A 16,146-nucleotide genomic window follows, 5' to 3' on the forward strand; every position below is an offset into this window, starting at 1 on the left:
CTCCGGTGGCGACGGCGACCACCATCCAGGCCTCCTTGCTCACCTTGGAGATGCAGAGGAGGAGGAGCCGCGCCTGCGGGAGCTCTCCACGGAGGAGGAGATTTCGTGGCGGTGGTGCGGAGCGTACGGCAGTGGAGGGGCTGGAGAGACCGGGCCCACATCGCTGAAGCAGTGGGCGTGGAGCAGGGGAGGATGAGGGCGATGGGCATGAGGGAAGGAGCAGCGAGGTCGGAGTTCCAGGGGATGCCGGCCGTTGTCACATGTCCCCAGTGTAGGTTGCCCATCTGCGGCCAGAGTTATCTTCCTCCCCAGTTTTCACTCCTCGATTTATTGTTTTTCTAAACATATGTGTGCAGATCTGAGGAACAAAAAGAAGGGGATGAATCTTGAGGAAGAGCTTGGCTAAGAACAAGGTAATATCTCTCTCTCTCCATCCCTCTCAATTTAAATCCAGTTTCATGTTCTTTCCTCCCCAGTTTTTGATTTATTGTTTTTTTAAACATATGTGTGCAGATCTGAGGAACAAAAATAAGGGGATGAATCTTGAGGAAGAGCTTGGATAAGAACAAGGTGATCTCTCTCTCTCTCTGAATTTAAGTCCAGTTTCATCGTTCTTTATTGATGCTATTTCTCGTGGGATATTCAGGAGTTGAGAACATATATTTTGTAGGTGTTCGTAATGGCAACGGTTGTAATCAACGATGAGAAAAAGGGACTGAGATTGGATTTGTACTAGGCATGTTCCTCATCTCTCTCAGTCCTTGTTCCTATCCCCACCCTGATGTAAATGTTTCTTCACAACTGTTGGATGTGTCTTAGGAGATAAATGCCATGAATTGTTTAGATTCTTGTTGAACTAACCACTAACAAATTGTTTGTCCCCTTGTTAAAGCTAATCATAGTAATATCTGGTAATCGTCGCAGTCAAAAAATATATCTGGTAATTGTCCGGCTGATGTGTATGGTGGCAACCAAATTCATGTTGATGAACTGAATCAAATATGTAGTAAAGTTAGTGTTAAATCACACATGTGTACATTCAGGTTCAATACACTCGAGCAGTTTTGTCACATCTGTGGATTTAGTATGACAAGAAAATTACTTGGAAACCCTCTTCTTCACGTCTAGCGGCCGACGCAGCTCTCGTGCCCTCCCAGCGCTGCCGGTCGGGAGCTTCTCCATCCTACGCCGCTGCCTCGTATCGGCTGTGCGAAGGAGGGCGGCGAGCAGCAGGAGCTCACCGCGTGCGTGGAGTTGTGTGGACTCCCTGCACCGCAGCTGCCTCTTTGCCATTGTTGCGATGCCTCACCGGCCATGGATCTGCTGCAGATGGAGAGTGCCAACGGGGCCGCCGCCGATGGGAAGTGCGAACAGAGAAAGGATGTGGTCGTCGCCATCGCAAGAAGGTTTGCCCCCTGACAGACCGTGCACTGTTGTCGCGGGTGCTGCAGCAGTCTTGCTCCTTCCTGGAGCCTTCCTCCTCTCACACCGCCTCTTTGGCGACCCCTGTAGGTTCATGGTTTTACTCCTGGAGTGGTGTATTCCTTGATGATATGTTCATGCGGTCCGCTTGGTGTTCTTGTTTGCTGTTCTTACTTGACAATAGAGAAAAGAAATATCATCTTTGAAATGCTTGGAATCGATAGATCATTCATGCCGTGGTTGGATGCAAATTAAGAACTATTGGTATAAGTTTTGTTTTCTTGGTCGGACTTTGTTCATTTGATTGTCTTAGTGCAGTCACACGTGCACACTTTTTGCAGGCATCAGTGAAGATTTGGGCAGTAGCTAGGGAGGGATTGCTGGAGTGGAAACATGGCAAGAACCGGAAAGAGCTCAAGATTTTGCTACTACCTTGCTAATAAATTTGTGAGGTAATTCAGCTAGCTACATGTGTGTTTGTTTCTGCTATACCAAGGTCATTATTCTGATTTAGAAAATAGAAACATGAATTCTGATTTAAGAGTCTAATAGCAAATGTTGGTAGCATTAATAGAATGTGCATTGTACGCACAAGCTAATAGTAGAGTTTAATTCTTCTCAAGTAGCGGTTGTTGATGTAGACTTGAACTAATTAATAAGGCAGGTATCAAGTAGTGATATCGTCCACAATCGATGGACGACTAATATTCTTGAGCAGGCTCACAGAGCGAGAGACGAACCTGGGCTGACCGGGACCCTTCTAAAACTGTTGTCCGTGGGAAAATTAACCGAGTTTTAGCTGGGAGAGTTAATGGGAAAGCACGAGTATATCTATGATTCTGATCTGTATAAAAGAACTACATAGGATCATTTTTGTTCTTATTTTTAAGACATGCATGATCATCCTAGGCATTTTGCTGACAAATAAAAACTGAAACTAATTTCTATTTAACATAAACTCTAATATCTATACTATACAGACATTTTAGACATGTATATTGGCTCACCAACAATTTGTTTTCTGTTGAAATGAATGGTAATACTTGATTTTAAATTTCCTAAATCTTTATTATTCTTCTGTTGCAATATAATATAACGAGGCATGGTCAGCAGGAAACCTAATTCTCCGTGAACATGCGCAAAAGAGTCAACTTTTAGTTCTTTTAGAATTTTTGTTCTTTCCTTAGAGTTCATGAGAATTATTTGTAGACGGTGTTGTGATGCTCCAGTACTTGTGTGATGATATTCTTCTGACTCTTGCAATGCCTATGCTGACAAATACAAATGCTCTGCTCTATTTGATGCTATAATTGTTCATTTTGAATCCATTGCCTCTTTGTAATGGTAAACCAGAGTCCCTTGACAGTTCGTTGGTCATCTTCTTCTCATGACAGAACTGGCAAGATGTCATGATGGAACAATATCTTTTCTGCATGTAGTAAATTATTTTCTTATTAGTTTAGATCCGTTAACTGCACTATATTTTTAGGAGGTGTCACACTAAGAATTTCATAGTTGGATTTTGATGTTCCAGGTTGCTTTATGGAAGTATTTACAGGCTTGCCATGACAAGGTATTTTATTAGTTTGTTATCTCCCTTTCCATAGACTTTTTACATTCTACTCTGGTTATTAAGTACGTATACATATAAAGTGTGCTCTATTGCTTAACTAAATTCTGGACTTCAGGTATACTACCTGACAATGCACCCCGTGTTGATAAAAATAATATTGGGATGCACCACATACTGATTCACAAAGTTTAGGTCTGTTTCCTTGGAGATTCACAAACAAGTGATGTAGAATTGATCCGAATTTTAAACAGACCTGCCCCTGAATTTTAAACAGACCTGCACCTGGGTTTTTAACTGCCTTTTCTGTATCTTATTCTTTTACAGGAATGCATCAATAATCTTGGTATAAAATTTATTTGGATGGTTCAGAACCTTCAGATGGCATGGCTGAGATATAGTTTGTTGTATTCAGTTTTTTTTCATCGTCACAGGTTTGCAAATTTTGGTTCTACTGCCAGTGCATACTTTATGTTTCCATTTCCATCAATTCATCTTGTAGAATATCTGTGAACCTCGACGTTGGTTTGGAAGTTCGGTTCAGTCATAGCCTAATTTTTGGGTCTTCGCAAAAAAAGGCCTAATTTTTGGGATTTAGTAATTGCGGCCTGTTGTTAGTATGCGAGTGTACATACAAACGATTAGCACTATATTTACTTTGATTTATTTGTTGTGATTAAGAGCAGAAGCTCTACTCATCTAGGACGAGGTCTATGACAAGGAAAGTTAATGTAAAAAATCAAAATTGTGTGTGTTTGTGTGGTTAATACTCACTTCATTTTGATATATTTGTCTTCTAATAACCCACCGTGCACAGGACAGACCATGCAAGCATCAACTTATCGAGAAATGACTTATTAACCTATTAAAAGACCATACCGGAACCACCTATGGCATAACCTTTTCAAAACATTTAAGTAGGGGTGGGCAATAGAAGCGTTGTAGTAACTGCTCGCTTGTTGAACGGACAAACATTTTGACGATGACTCTTGCTTTCATGGATATACAGAGATAAATGGATGGATGTTGCAAATACAGTAGAAATCATGGGTGCAACAATTTTTATGTCCATGTTTTTCTTTTTGTCTGATTGTGTATGTATACTGGTTACAGGGCACTATTTGCGTAGAATTTACTTGACCTGTAGGAACTGGCTCTACTATCTAGCTTTTAAATGTAATAAATCTAGAAGGCAATGGAGCATTACTGTCTTTCCCTCTTTCTACATAAGCAAGAAAGCTGTGACTTGGATTCTGGACATGAATCTTCTTAACCTGTTGAAGCATAAAACTATAGATGCAGAGTCCAATTAGTTGTCCTTTGTGCATACACAAGAAAGTGGAATTTGGAGTCTGAACATGAATCCTTGAGACTGATGGCCAGAAACAGAACACAACATGATGACCTTGAGTGAGACCCTTCTTCACATGTGACTGCTCTCTTTTGGAATACCAGCCATGCGTGACATGTTTAGTAGAACAGATTGTGTCGTACGTCTGGTAGTTGTTGTTGCCTATACAGAGTGTGATGATCTGAGGGTGTGAACTATTTTTTGTGCAAAATACTTGTTATATAAACTATATGGATGGAGTTACGGGACATTAAGAAAAGATATGAGAAAGAATATAGAGTGTGAAATTTGCTATATAAATTACTTGTTATATAAAAGTTGAATCTCACGATCCAACTTTTTAGAACTATGCCACAACTTTTATGAGGCCATAAGTTTTTCTTTTGAAATCTGCAGGTTATATGATTTGTACATGGCGGTGTTACTGAACAGAAGGAGGTAATTTCTTCGCTCTTTCTATTGATTAATATTGTTCTTCACTCTTTCTAAACTATTGAATTTATTAATATTATTCTTGCACAAATTAATTAATGATTATATCATCTTTTGGTCACTCGAGTAAGATAGAACATGATGATCCTCTCTTAATTTGGTTTCTCCTCCGCTGAAGAATATAGGAATCACCAGCAGCCCTTCTCGTGAGCACCATGTCTATGAACTCATCTCCATGCTTACTATCCTTCTATAAACTGGGGGTATCCATGTGTTGCTAATAAGGCATTTTCCATTCTTTGTTTTTCAATTCTGTATCAGTAGTTCCGAGGAAGTGCTCAACCTAGACGTTGTTGGCCGAAGGAGGGGCGGAGCAGGTGCCAGTCAAGTAGGCGGCTCAATGGGTGGGAGATGGCAGCTGCCGATCTCACACGGCTCATGCGCCCCGCGACCCTCCCCTCCCCAGCTAAGTAGGAGGTTCGAGGGCAGCGACTAAGGAAGGAGCACATCGGCGATGAGGGCTAGCAATAGCAAGACAATTGCCAGGTGCAGTCGATATGCCGCCACGTCGGCCCTTCACGCGCGCCCGCCAGGGTCGGGACCTTTTTCAGAGCAATGCGTAGTGTTTCCTTTATTGTTGTTGTTTGTGATGTCCTTGATATTCCTTTGCCATATGATTTTTGATCATTTTCTCGCTCATTCCTAGAGGAGCGCTATGGATAATATGATTGAGATGACTAAGATACATGCTTTTTGTTTACTTGGCATCTGCTTCTCTTAATTTTTCTACAACCCTTCCTTTACATGCTGGTATGTTTTGTTGCCAGGCTCAGATCGGCGAGACCCGTGCCAATGCACGAGGTACAATATTGGTTAATTTTCCATCTCCAATCAGATTAATGGTTTGCATGCAGACCAAACCCAGTGTTTTATGGTGTTCTTATTCCTGATTTAGTTGTACATTTGACTTTTAGTTTCTTCATAGATAATAAAGTAGTGGCAGATGAACCAGTAAGTTATCTGTGCCCATTCTTTGTTGTAAGCATTAAATTTGCTCTCTGCTTTTACTTTCAATGTGTTATCCGTACCCCTGTTTTTTGTGGCTAATTATTATGGTGTTCTTATTCCTGATTTAGTTGTACATTTGACTTTTAGTTTCTTCATAGATAATAAAGTAGTGGCAGATGAACCAGTAAGTTATCTGTGCCCATTCTTTGCTGTAAGCATTAAATTTGCTCTCTGCTTTTACTTTCAATGTGTTATCCGTACCCCTGTTTTTTGTGGCTAATTATTATGTCCTATCAACATATGCAGAGTCCATGGTATCATACGATTTGAAGTTGAAAAAATCATGCTATGGGTGATACGGAAAAGTCATTGCCTTCTTTGCTGGAACATTTCCTAAGATGATCTAAGGTAATTATTTTAGTCACCATGTCATTTATATGCTAAATTCAGTGCGTTGACAACTAGAGATCGCTTCCTTTTTTTGTGTATTGATCATTTCAGTACGATTGTTTGATACACTGCTGACATCATTTTGCTTTCTTCTTGCTTGTTATTTCATTTATTTCCTCCAGCAAGTGGATGGCTATTTCCACTGCTTCAAGTGTTGTTTTGGCTCTAATTGTGTGTATGGCATCTTGGCCTTCTTAGGTGAAGCATTTATGAATATCCTCGCTGATCTATGGATCTATCATTGTAAGAGTCGATAATATATGGTGAGCTGCCTCACACCATCATTTGGTCTTTGTGGCATTTGAGTTGGCAAATTTGTTGGATTCATGCGATTAGGCATGGTAAGTGCTCAGAGACCTCATAGCTCTATAAATTTTGCTTCCAAAAGTTCTGAATCTTTTCTGTGCTTGGTCCTCTCATTGGTGAGAGTAGCCATGTAAATCAATCTGCAATGGGAAATGGGAGTTTGCAAACTAGCGGAGTCTAATTGCTGAGGGGCGAGGTTCTTAACTGAGGGTCATGTGCAGAGCTGGAGGAAGAAGTTGCGAGGCTTGGAACTCTCCTTGTGAAGGGCTCAGGGACAACAGTGAGGACAATGCCTCTTTAGTTGTAATTGTGATACTCTTGATGTGCAAGTAAACATTCCTGTGATACTGCTTATGCTAAAATGTTGGTTGTTAGTACAGAGGTGGTGACATTATTTGGTTATCTGATATTGATTTCATGATTTGTAATATAATCCACATTGCATTATCTTTCCAGTAACATCTCCTACTTATGCACTACTAACATTCTTTCTAATTCGATTCTTGCGCCATTGGCGCAACCGGGTCATCTAGTTGATTGAACAAATGCTTGTGACAGTCTGCGCACGAGAAGGAGCTCTCACCCCCGGGGCGACACTGTTTGTGCTGAAACAGACAAAAAAATGTTACCCATACACACCTCGGCTAAACATATTCCACGCCACAAACTCGATGGCGGGATCATGCCACAGAGCTAGCAGCGGATCATCTTAATCCTGAGTGGTGTTCATTCGGCCTTCGTGGTGCATCTCCTAGCAATGTATATTTTTAAATGGATGAGATTTATACATATATACACCCTTTCTAAAGATTTTTAAAGATCTGTCGTTGCTAAACTAAAAATAGTAAAAGAGAAAACATGACAAGCCTTGGTAAAACATGAACATGCGTGCGGATAGGATGAATCGAGTAGCAACATTATGACACTTGGATGTATAGTATCATCTTAAAGAAATGTACACATACGGATATTACTTATTAGCAACTAGATAATACCCCGCGCACTGCGGCGGGAATTCAATATACTTTCATGATAATTGATTATTTGACCATGATATTTTGAACAATAATATGAAAACTAAAGCTAAGAACATATATATTTTCTTGTATTTAATTACCAATGAGGTGGATCTTTTTTCATGCATGTTTGCATTTTTTTTGAACATCGGTACAAACACAAACGCTCATATATGCATGTTTGCATATTCATGCATGTCTGCACGATGAGATGTCATACACACATGTTGAGAAAAATATGTTTGCATATTGAGGCGTATCTTTTGCATGCATGTTTGTATGATGAGATGTCGTATATGTATGTTGAGAGAAATATGTTAATAAAGCTAACTATATAGATATAAAATATTATTAAAATTAAATAATACTCCATCCGTCCGAAAAAATTTGTCCCTCAAATAAATGTATCTAACACCAAGTTAGTGCTAGATACATTCATTTGAGGAACAAGTTTGAAACAATTTTTTTGGCACGGAGGGAGTACAAGCGAAGCCAATCATACTTCACTCCCGTGAGCCCATACAGCCATACTACTATACTGCATGTGGCATGTGCCCGGCGCCCTTCGCTTCATATATACCCGGACACAGCCAAGCCAGCCAGCCCCAGCCAGCCCGCCTCGCTCGCGCAAGTGAGTGACACTCGTGACAGTTCGCACGCGCGCTAGAGCCATGGGACGTCGCACTCACGTCGTCCTCGCCGCCGCGGCGCCAGCGCTGCTGCTCCTCCTCCTCCGGCTGCACGTGGCCGCGGCCGCCGACCCGCCCTTCTCCTGCGGCGCGCCGTCGAGCGCCGCGTTCTGCGACCGGAGGCTGCCGATCTCGCAGCGGGCGGGGGACCTGGTGTCGAGGCTCACGCTTGAGGAGAAGATCTCGCAGCTCGGCGACGAGTCCCCGGCCGTGGACCGGCTGGGCGTGCCGGCGTACAAGTGGTGGTCGGAGGCGCTGCACGGCGTCGCCAATGCCGGCCGCGGCGTCCACCTCGACGGCCCGCTCCGCGCCGCCACCAGCTTCCCGCAGGTCATCCTCACCGCCGCGTCCTTCAACCCGCATCTCTGGTACCGCATCGGCCAGGTACGTACCCAACACACACGTGCTCGTGCAGTTCTCGCTGCTTCATTTTTTACCTCGTCACTCTGCCTTTGAGGTCCATTTACGACCGAGCATTGTGGTGTACTCTCGGTCAAAGGATCTAACACCATCAGAAACACAAAGGAAGATGGCGATAACAATGCCGATGATCAAAGAACACGAGTGTGGTTTTCTGCAAAAAAAAAAACTACTTTTGGGCCTAATTTCTGTTCAGAGGGTCATCGGGCACGAGGTTGCCCGCAAACCGGTAAACTATCACCAACCGGGCATGTCACTTTTTGATTTTTGAGCACCTTCCTACCAACTGGTACGAACGTGGTAGGTGCATGCAGCTTTTGGGCTTTGTCAAAACTCGAAAGTGTGTGACCTACCTGTAATTCTATGGTGGTATATGCATTGTTTCCTTCCACTGAGCTTCTAGAAGGAGGAGTACCACAATGCACACAAACAACACCCTCATGTGATTGGTATATCGTAAAAAGATCGAGACACTCATAGTGCTTGCAATGTATCTTACCGCGGTTCCAGGGACTAAGTGGTCACCACATGTCTATGCTATGTTATTAAGCAAGCGGTCATTGTTACTGCTCGTTGATGATGTCCCGTCCCTAATGACAATTTGTACCGTGCCGCGTGAGGGGAGGGGGGGCTCTTGTGTCGTCCGTGCACAGCCAAGTGGGTGGCTTCCTTCTCCGCTCCAATGGAAGCCCACATTTTCTACCTAAAAGTGTCGCCCGGTCGCCTTCATGTAGGTTATTCGTACCATGATGCAATATGTAACCTCAAACTGATATCAGTTGTCAAATTTTATGTGATTAGATCGTTCCAAAAAGTAGATATAGAAGATATTTGTTAACGAGCTTCGACGGTCATGCCTACATCCCTAAGGCATGACTATTTGTGCTTCTCACCATGTAGTAAACTGAAACTGTACATGCCGACAACAAGCCCGATATCAGACATATCTCAACTATTGTGTTATGGCCGGTTCGGCCACCCCTACCACGGGCGACCGTTTCCTTTACTTTGGGATCTTCTGTCTTGTAAGTTGTAACAACTTATTCGAGTCTATTTTGGCTCATCCGGTTTACACGTGCTCGACTCAAAAACCTAACTCTCCTCATACTCCAATCGTAACGGCAGCCCTATGCGCACATTCGACGCCAACTCCATAAGATGTGCTCGCGGCGGTCGTGCCCAAGACCACCATCGACGCGCAAGAAGGAGCACTCGCCACCATGTGGGTGCCGGAACTGTTACAAAAAATGCTACCTACACACATGTCACCTGAATCTTCATGGTGAATCTCCCGACGTTGTACATTTTTAAATGACTAAGATTTCTAAATATTTTTATTCAGAGCTAAAGATTTCGAGATATTTGGCACAGTTAGAATGGTAAAAAAAACGTATTTTTATTGCATATTCGGAAATATTTAACAATTAATAACTAGCATGAAATCCCTGTGTCAACAGAGAAATTAACTTCCTGCATGGAGCCGCTGTACATGTACTCCCTCCGTTTTTATTTACTCCGCATATTAGCTTTGGTCAAAGTCAAACTTTATAAACTTTGACAAAGTTTGTAGACAAAATTATTAACATATACAATAAGAAATCAACACCATTAGATTCATTATCAAATGTACTTCCACATAGTATAAATTTGTTATGGTAAATATTTATATTTTCTTCTATAAATTTGGTCAAATTTTAGAAAGTTTGACTTCAGTCAACTCTAATATGCGAAGTAAATAAATACGGAGGGAGTAGATAAAAGTGGAAACAAAATAGTACTACTAATTAATTAGCAATCTCATAAATTTGTGTGTGTTTTAATGACATTATAATTTATTTCCTTTCCCGTAGAAGTGTAAGATCTCTTGTGTAGGCCTATACATTTTTATTGAGTGAAATATCTTTGACAGATCTCCGAAGAGGTACACTAGCCACCGGATTGATTTTTTTTATGAGCAACTTAAAATGACTCAAAATATTTGACACACATGCATCTCACCTGAATCTTCGTGGTGCATCTCCTAGCGGTGTAAACTTTTAACAGTCTTGCTAAGTATTAGTCGACTGAAACTTCATTAAGTCTCAGTCGATGCTATATCTGTAGAATCTTACATTAAGATCCGTGTAAAAGAAAATCAGTTTTTTCTTGCATGTCATGTCATTTGACTGAGACTTGGTTAAATCTCAATCCACTGAGACCTAGTCACACCTAACTTTAAAATGACCAATTTTTAAATATTTCTGTTACGTTCAAATATTTCCATTAAGGTTTTGCAAAATTTGACGCGGCTAAAAATAGTAAAAGCGTAGTATCACGGCGTCATAAGAACTCCACCCGTACGAGCCCATGCTCCCCTGTGTCGCGCCGCGCCCTCTGCTTCATATATAGTGCCCCTCGGCCCCCGGCCATAGCCAAGCCAGCCAGCCCGCCTCACCCGCGCATTAGAGCCATGGGACGCCGAGCACACGCCGTTCCGGCGGCCGCGGCGGCAGCGCTGCTGCTCGCCCTCCTCCATCTGCACGCGGCCGCGGCCGCCGACCCGCCCTTCTCCTGCGGCGCGGCGTCGGCCGCGCCGTACTGCGACCGGAAGCTGCCGGTCGAGCGGCGGGCGGCGGACCTGGTGTCGAGGCTGTCGCTGGAGGAGAAGATCTCGCAGCTGGGCGACGAGTCGCCGGCGGTGGCCCGGCTGGGCGTGCCGGCGTACAAGTGGTGGTCGGAGGCGCTGCACGGGGTGGCGTGGAGCAAGGGCATGCACCTGGACGGCCCGCTCCGCGCCGCCACCAGCTTCCCGCAGGTCATCCTCACCGCCGCGTCCTTCAACCCGCACCTCTGGTACCGCATCGGCCAGGTACGTACACACGAGCGCCGCCGTGTATTCACCTCGTCACTCTGCTTTTGAGATCCTGCGCCGTTCATCCGCACCGTTCGACGACGATGCCGGTGATAATAGACCAGGACTCCACTCCGGCAGCGTGCCTTTAGGCCTAATTTACGTTCACAGGCCATGGGAATTGAGTGCCGGATTAGTCCGCAAATCGGCCGGTAAACCATCACCAACCGGGGTTGATCTTTTGAGCACCTACGTAGTACTTGTAGCACGAACGTGGTAGGTGCATGCACGCTGCTTTTGAACTGAACTGAACGTGATCATGAACTGAATCAGAGTACCAAGTTGGCAAGAACAGAGCGCGCTCTGAACTGACTGAACTGAACTTGACGGGTCTTCTCTCTCAGGTGATCGGCACGGAGGCGCGGGGCGTGTACAACAACGGGCAGGCGGAGGGGCTGACCTTCTGGGCGCCCAACATCAACGTGTTCCGCGACCCGCGGTGGGGGCGGGGCCAGGAGACCCCCGGCGAGGACCCGACCATGACGGGCAAGTACGCGGCCGTGTTCGTCCGCGGCGTGCAGGGCTACGCCATGTCCGGCGCCATCAACTCCTCCGACCTGGAGGCCTCCGCCTGCTGCAAGCACTTCACCGCCTACGACCTCGAGAACTGGAAGGGCGTCACCCGCTTCGCCTTCGACGCCAAGGTGCGCATGCCGCCAATCTCTTGAATTAGATCCGGACGCCATTGATGACGGCATGGCCGAAGTATATCCTACTGTCTCTGGGGCGGTCGCCGATCGTCGGGGTGTCATTTTTCGGAAGTCTGAATTTGACGATGGTGCATGCTGTGCCAAAAACTGTCTTTGGTGGGCAGGTGACGGAGCAGGACCTGGCGGACACGTACAACCCGCCGTTCAAGAGCTGCGTGGAGGACGGCGGCGCCAGCGGCATCATGTGCTCCTACAACCGCGTCAATGGCGTGCCCACCTGCGCCGACCACAACCTCCTCTCCAAGACCGCCAGGGGCGACTGGAGCTTCAACGGGTAATAAGTAGCAATATTTTCTTCAGTAAATTACTTCAGAAAAGACTGGCCTGAGAAAGGCTCACCGCCTCACGATTGCTCACTGACTGACGCTTGCAAGTTTCATCTCTGTTGACCAGATACATCACGTCGGACTGCGACGCCGTGGCCATCATCCACGACGTCCAGGGGTATGCCAAGGCGCCGGAGGACGCGGTGGCAGATGTCCTCAAGGCCGGTACGAGTTTTCAGTTCAAATGACGATTGCTAGATACACTAGTTGTCAACGGTACATGTCACATGACCTGCTACAGTTCTCAAAGACAAGTCATTCCTCTGGGCAGTTAGGACATCATAACAACTTCATAAAAGAAGGGCAACATAAATTCATAATAACTGCAACATAAAGCATGATTCTCAGACAAGATAATAAGGCAAATGCATAGAGTTTAGGGTAGCTCACTAACTATAGTGAGAAGCTGGTTTTATGGAGTAGCTTTCTGTTTCCTTGGACAAAAAGAGAGTAGCTTTCAGTTGATTTGTAGAGTAGCTTTCTGTTTTTTGGAGTAGCCTTTTTGTGGCGTCTGCTAATTGGGGTACGAATCTACCGGTAATACTTTGTAAATATAAACTACTGGAGTATTTTGTAAATCAAATGTACTACGGTCATTTTTCTAAAACCATTTTGTAACCTGAAAACCTTGCAGGCATGGACGTGAACTGCGGCGGCTACATCCAGACGCACGGCGTGTCGGCGTACCAGCAGGGCAAGATCACGGGGGAGGACATCGACCGGGCGCTCCGCAACCTCTTCGCCATCCGGATGAGGCTGGGCCTCTTCGACGGCAACCCCAAGAACAACCGGTACGGCAACATCGGCGCCGACCAGGTGTGCAACAAGGAGCACCAGGACCTGGCCCTGCAGGCGGCGCAGGACGGCATCGTCCTCCTCAAGAACGACGCCGGCGCGCTGCCCCTCTCCAAGTCCAGGGTCTCCTCCCTCGCCGTCATCGGGCCCAACGGCAACAACGCGTCGCTGCTGCTCGGCAACTACTTCGGCCCGCCCTGCATCTCCGTCACGCCGTTCCAGGCGCTGCAGGAGTACGTCAAGGACGCGACGTTCGTCCAGGGCTGCAACGCCGCCGTCTGCAACGTGTCCAACATTGGTGAGGCGGTGCACGCGGCCAGCTCGGCGGACTACGTCGTGCTGTTCATGGGGCTGGATCAGAACCAGGAGCGGGAGGAGGTGGATAGGCTGGAGCTGGGGCTCCCCGGGATGCAGGAGAGCCTTGTCAACAAGGTTGCCGACGCGGCCAAGAAGCCGGTGATCCTTGTGCTGCTTTGCGGTGGCCCGGTGGACGTGACGTTCGCCAAGAACAATCCTAAGATCGGCGCCATTGTCTGGGCTGGTTACCCTGGCCAGGCCGGTGGCATCGCCATTGCCCAGGTCCTCTTCGGCGAGCACAACCCCGGTGAGATTTTGTTTCACGGTTTCACTCCACTCTGAGCAATTCTTGGCCGTTCTCCTAGGCTGTAGTACTGACTGTTGGACATGACGGATCGTCAGGCGGGAGGCTGCCGGTGACATGGTACCCGAAGGAGTTCACGGCGGTGCCGATGACGGACATGCGGATGCGCGCCGACCCGTCCACGGGCTACCCGGGCCGCACCTACAGGTTCTACAAGGGCAAGACGGTGTACAACTTCGGCTACGGCCTGAGCTACTCCAAGTACTCCCACCGGTTCGCGTCCGAGGGCACGAAGCCGCCGTCCATGAGCGGCATCGAGGGCCTGAAGGCGACGGCGTCGGCGGCGGGCACGGTGAGCTACGACGTGGAGGAGATGGGCCCGGAGGCGTGCGACAGGCTGCGGTTCCCGGCGGTGGTGAGGGTGCAGAACCACGGGCCCATGGACGGCAGGCACCCGGTGCTGCTGTTCCTGCGGTGGCCGAACGCGACGGACGGGCGGCCCGCGAGCCAGCTCATCGGGTTCCGGAGCGTGCACCTGCGGGCGGACGAGGCCGCGCACGTCGAGTTCGAGGTCAGCCCCTGCAAGCACTTCAGCAGGGCGGCGGAGGACGGCCGCAAGGTGATCGACCAGGGGTCGCACTTCGTCAAGGTCGGCGACGACGAGTTCGAGCTGAGCTTCATGGCCTGAGCCGGCAGCCGGCCGCTGCTGCTTCAGGAGAGGAGGATTTCGAGCATATATGCACAAGTGTAATCACCTAACTTATCTGAACGAGAGAATGGTAAATTAAAAGCGAGATCATCTTCCCTTTTTTCACACTGTGTGTGGCAATGGTGCGATGTACGGGTAATAGTAACAAATAACAAAATGGCAACTGAGACATGTGCTGCAAGTGTACTCTCGAAAAAAAAAGACATGTGCTGCAAGCTTGCGATCGAGAGCGTAGAACGGACGAGCGAAAGGTACAAACGAAGCTATTATCATCTACAGTAGAAGCAACAGAAATCTGGCCTTTTTACCCCAACTTGGAAACTTGATCCGCTTTTCTCCCCCAATCATCTGATTCGACGGCGGCAAGTGGAGGCGTGCAAGCCATCGTCGGCAGTAGAAATCTTGACGCGGTGGGCGGCGGACGGACAGGACGCCGGGCAGATGGATGGCGAGGCGCGACGGGGACAACGAACCGTGCGATGTGATTGGCAAAGAGGAGGGGGCAGCGCACCTTGTTTTTTTAGGGGAGCTCCTATTTCGCGCGTGGGGCGCTGGCGAAAATGCAAGCGCCCCTCATGGCCCGGCCATAAGCGGGAGTTGGCGCCCCAGTTTTTTTATTTTATTTTTACCTTTTTATGTTTTCCTTCTTTTAAACAATTCGGGATATTAAAAAAATCAAATTTCAGGGAAAATATTCCATAAATCATAACATGTTCATGGTTTTAAAAAATCAGGATTTTGAGAAAAAAATGATCACGTATTGAAAAAATGTTTGTAAACTCAAAAATGTTCATCTACTTTTGAATTATATGAACATTTTTTTGAACTTGGTGAACAAAAATTTTACTCCCTTAGTAACAATGTTTTGGAAAATGGATGCAATTTTTTGTATTCATTGATTATTTTTGAAAATGGAACAAAGTTTGAATTTGATGAACATTTTTTGAAAAAAAATATGAACAAATTTCTAGTTTGATGAACATTTTTTAAATTCTATGAAGAATTTTTGAATTTGATGCATTTTTTGAATTTGTGAACATTTTTAATCTGATGAACAAAATAATGTTCGTGAATTCTAAAATAAATTCGCAAAGAAAGTGAAAAATGAAAGGATAAAAGAGAGGGGAAAATAGAAAACAAAACAAACAGGAAAAAAAGGAAAAGATAGTCTAGGACAAAAAAGAAAAAAAAGGTTTAGGGAAGGTTCTAGAACCTTCACAAAACCGGGCGAGAATGCATGTAAAAGTCTCGGAAAAACTGGGCCGGGCCGTTGTGCGAACGATTCAGGGTGGGGGTTACGCGATAGGGCGCAAGACTCGCCAAATAGGAGCCGCCTTTTTTAGGGGGTTGTTCTGTGGATCGGAACTCGTAGCAAAGACATGCGTCAAGGGGGAAATGACCCGTCGGCCGCCCATGAGTTGGATGCGCGAGTACTCTGGATGCGCCGTTGG

The 16,146-nt window shown here is 46.0% G+C and overlaps 1 protein-coding gene and 2 long non-coding RNA genes across 14 annotated transcripts; all 3 read left to right on the forward strand.

Moving 5' to 3' along the window:
• Positions 1–255: 255 nt before the first annotated feature.
• LOC119317822 lies at positions 256–742 on the forward strand. The gene is made up of 4 exons (XR_005153796.1): positions 256–271; positions 357–413; positions 514–570; positions 671–742. It is a non-coding gene; the product is annotated as an uncharacterized LOC119317822 (long non-coding RNA).
• Positions 743–1,761: 1,019 nt separating this feature from the next.
• LOC119317821 lies at positions 1,762–6,709 on the forward strand. 11 transcript variants are annotated; one of them, XR_005153789.1, is made up of 9 exons: positions 1,762–1,874; positions 2,957–2,995; positions 3,320–3,338; positions 4,740–4,781; positions 4,903–4,981; positions 5,097–5,636; positions 6,090–6,191; positions 6,432–6,574; positions 6,666–6,709. It is a non-coding gene; the product is annotated as an uncharacterized LOC119317821 (long non-coding RNA). The 11 variants fall into 11 exon arrangements; XR_005153787.1 differs by having other exon boundaries at positions 4,907–4,981; XR_005153784.1 differs by having other exon boundaries at positions 4,740–4,981.
• A 1,463-nt stretch (positions 6,710–8,172) lies between these two features.
• LOC119317823 (probable beta-D-xylosidase 7) lies at positions 8,173–14,866 on the forward strand. 2 transcript variants are annotated; one of them, XM_037592316.1, is made up of 6 exons: positions 8,173–8,628; positions 11,899–12,198; positions 12,369–12,538; positions 12,658–12,755; positions 13,225–13,989; positions 14,085–14,866. In XM_037592316.1, the coding sequence occupies exons 1-6, from the start codon at positions 8,227–8,229 to the stop codon at positions 14,672–14,674; spliced, it is 2,325 nt and encodes a 774-aa protein (XP_037448213.1). In that variant the 5' UTR covers positions 8,173–8,226; the 3' UTR covers positions 14,675–14,866. The 2 variants fall into 2 exon arrangements, with proteins under 2 accessions (XP_037448213.1, XP_037448214.1); XM_037592317.1 differs by lacking the exon at positions 8,173–8,628 and adding an exon at positions 10,404–11,512.
• Positions 14,867–16,146: the final 1,280 nt, after the last annotated feature.

Source organism: Triticum dicoccoides, chromosome 6A, assembly GCF_002162155.2.
Source record: "Triticum dicoccoides isolate Atlit2015 ecotype Zavitan chromosome 6A, WEW_v2.0, whole genome shotgun sequence".
Lineage (NCBI taxonomy): Eukaryota > Viridiplantae > Streptophyta > Magnoliopsida > Poales > Poaceae > Triticum > Triticum dicoccoides.

Coding starts and splice junctions, on each gene's coding strand:
- LOC119317823 (XM_037592316.1), top strand. CDS start 8,227: ATGGGACGTCGCACTCACGTCGTCCTCGCCGCCGCGGCGCCAGCGCTG. Junction 12,539..12,657: donor GGCGACTGGAGCTTCAACGG/GTAATAAGTAGC, acceptor TCTGTTGACCAG/ATACATCACGTCGGACTGCG. Junction 13,990..14,084: donor CTTCGGCGAGCACAACCCCG/GTGAGATTTTGT, acceptor ACGGATCGTCAG/GCGGGAGGCTGCCGGTGACA.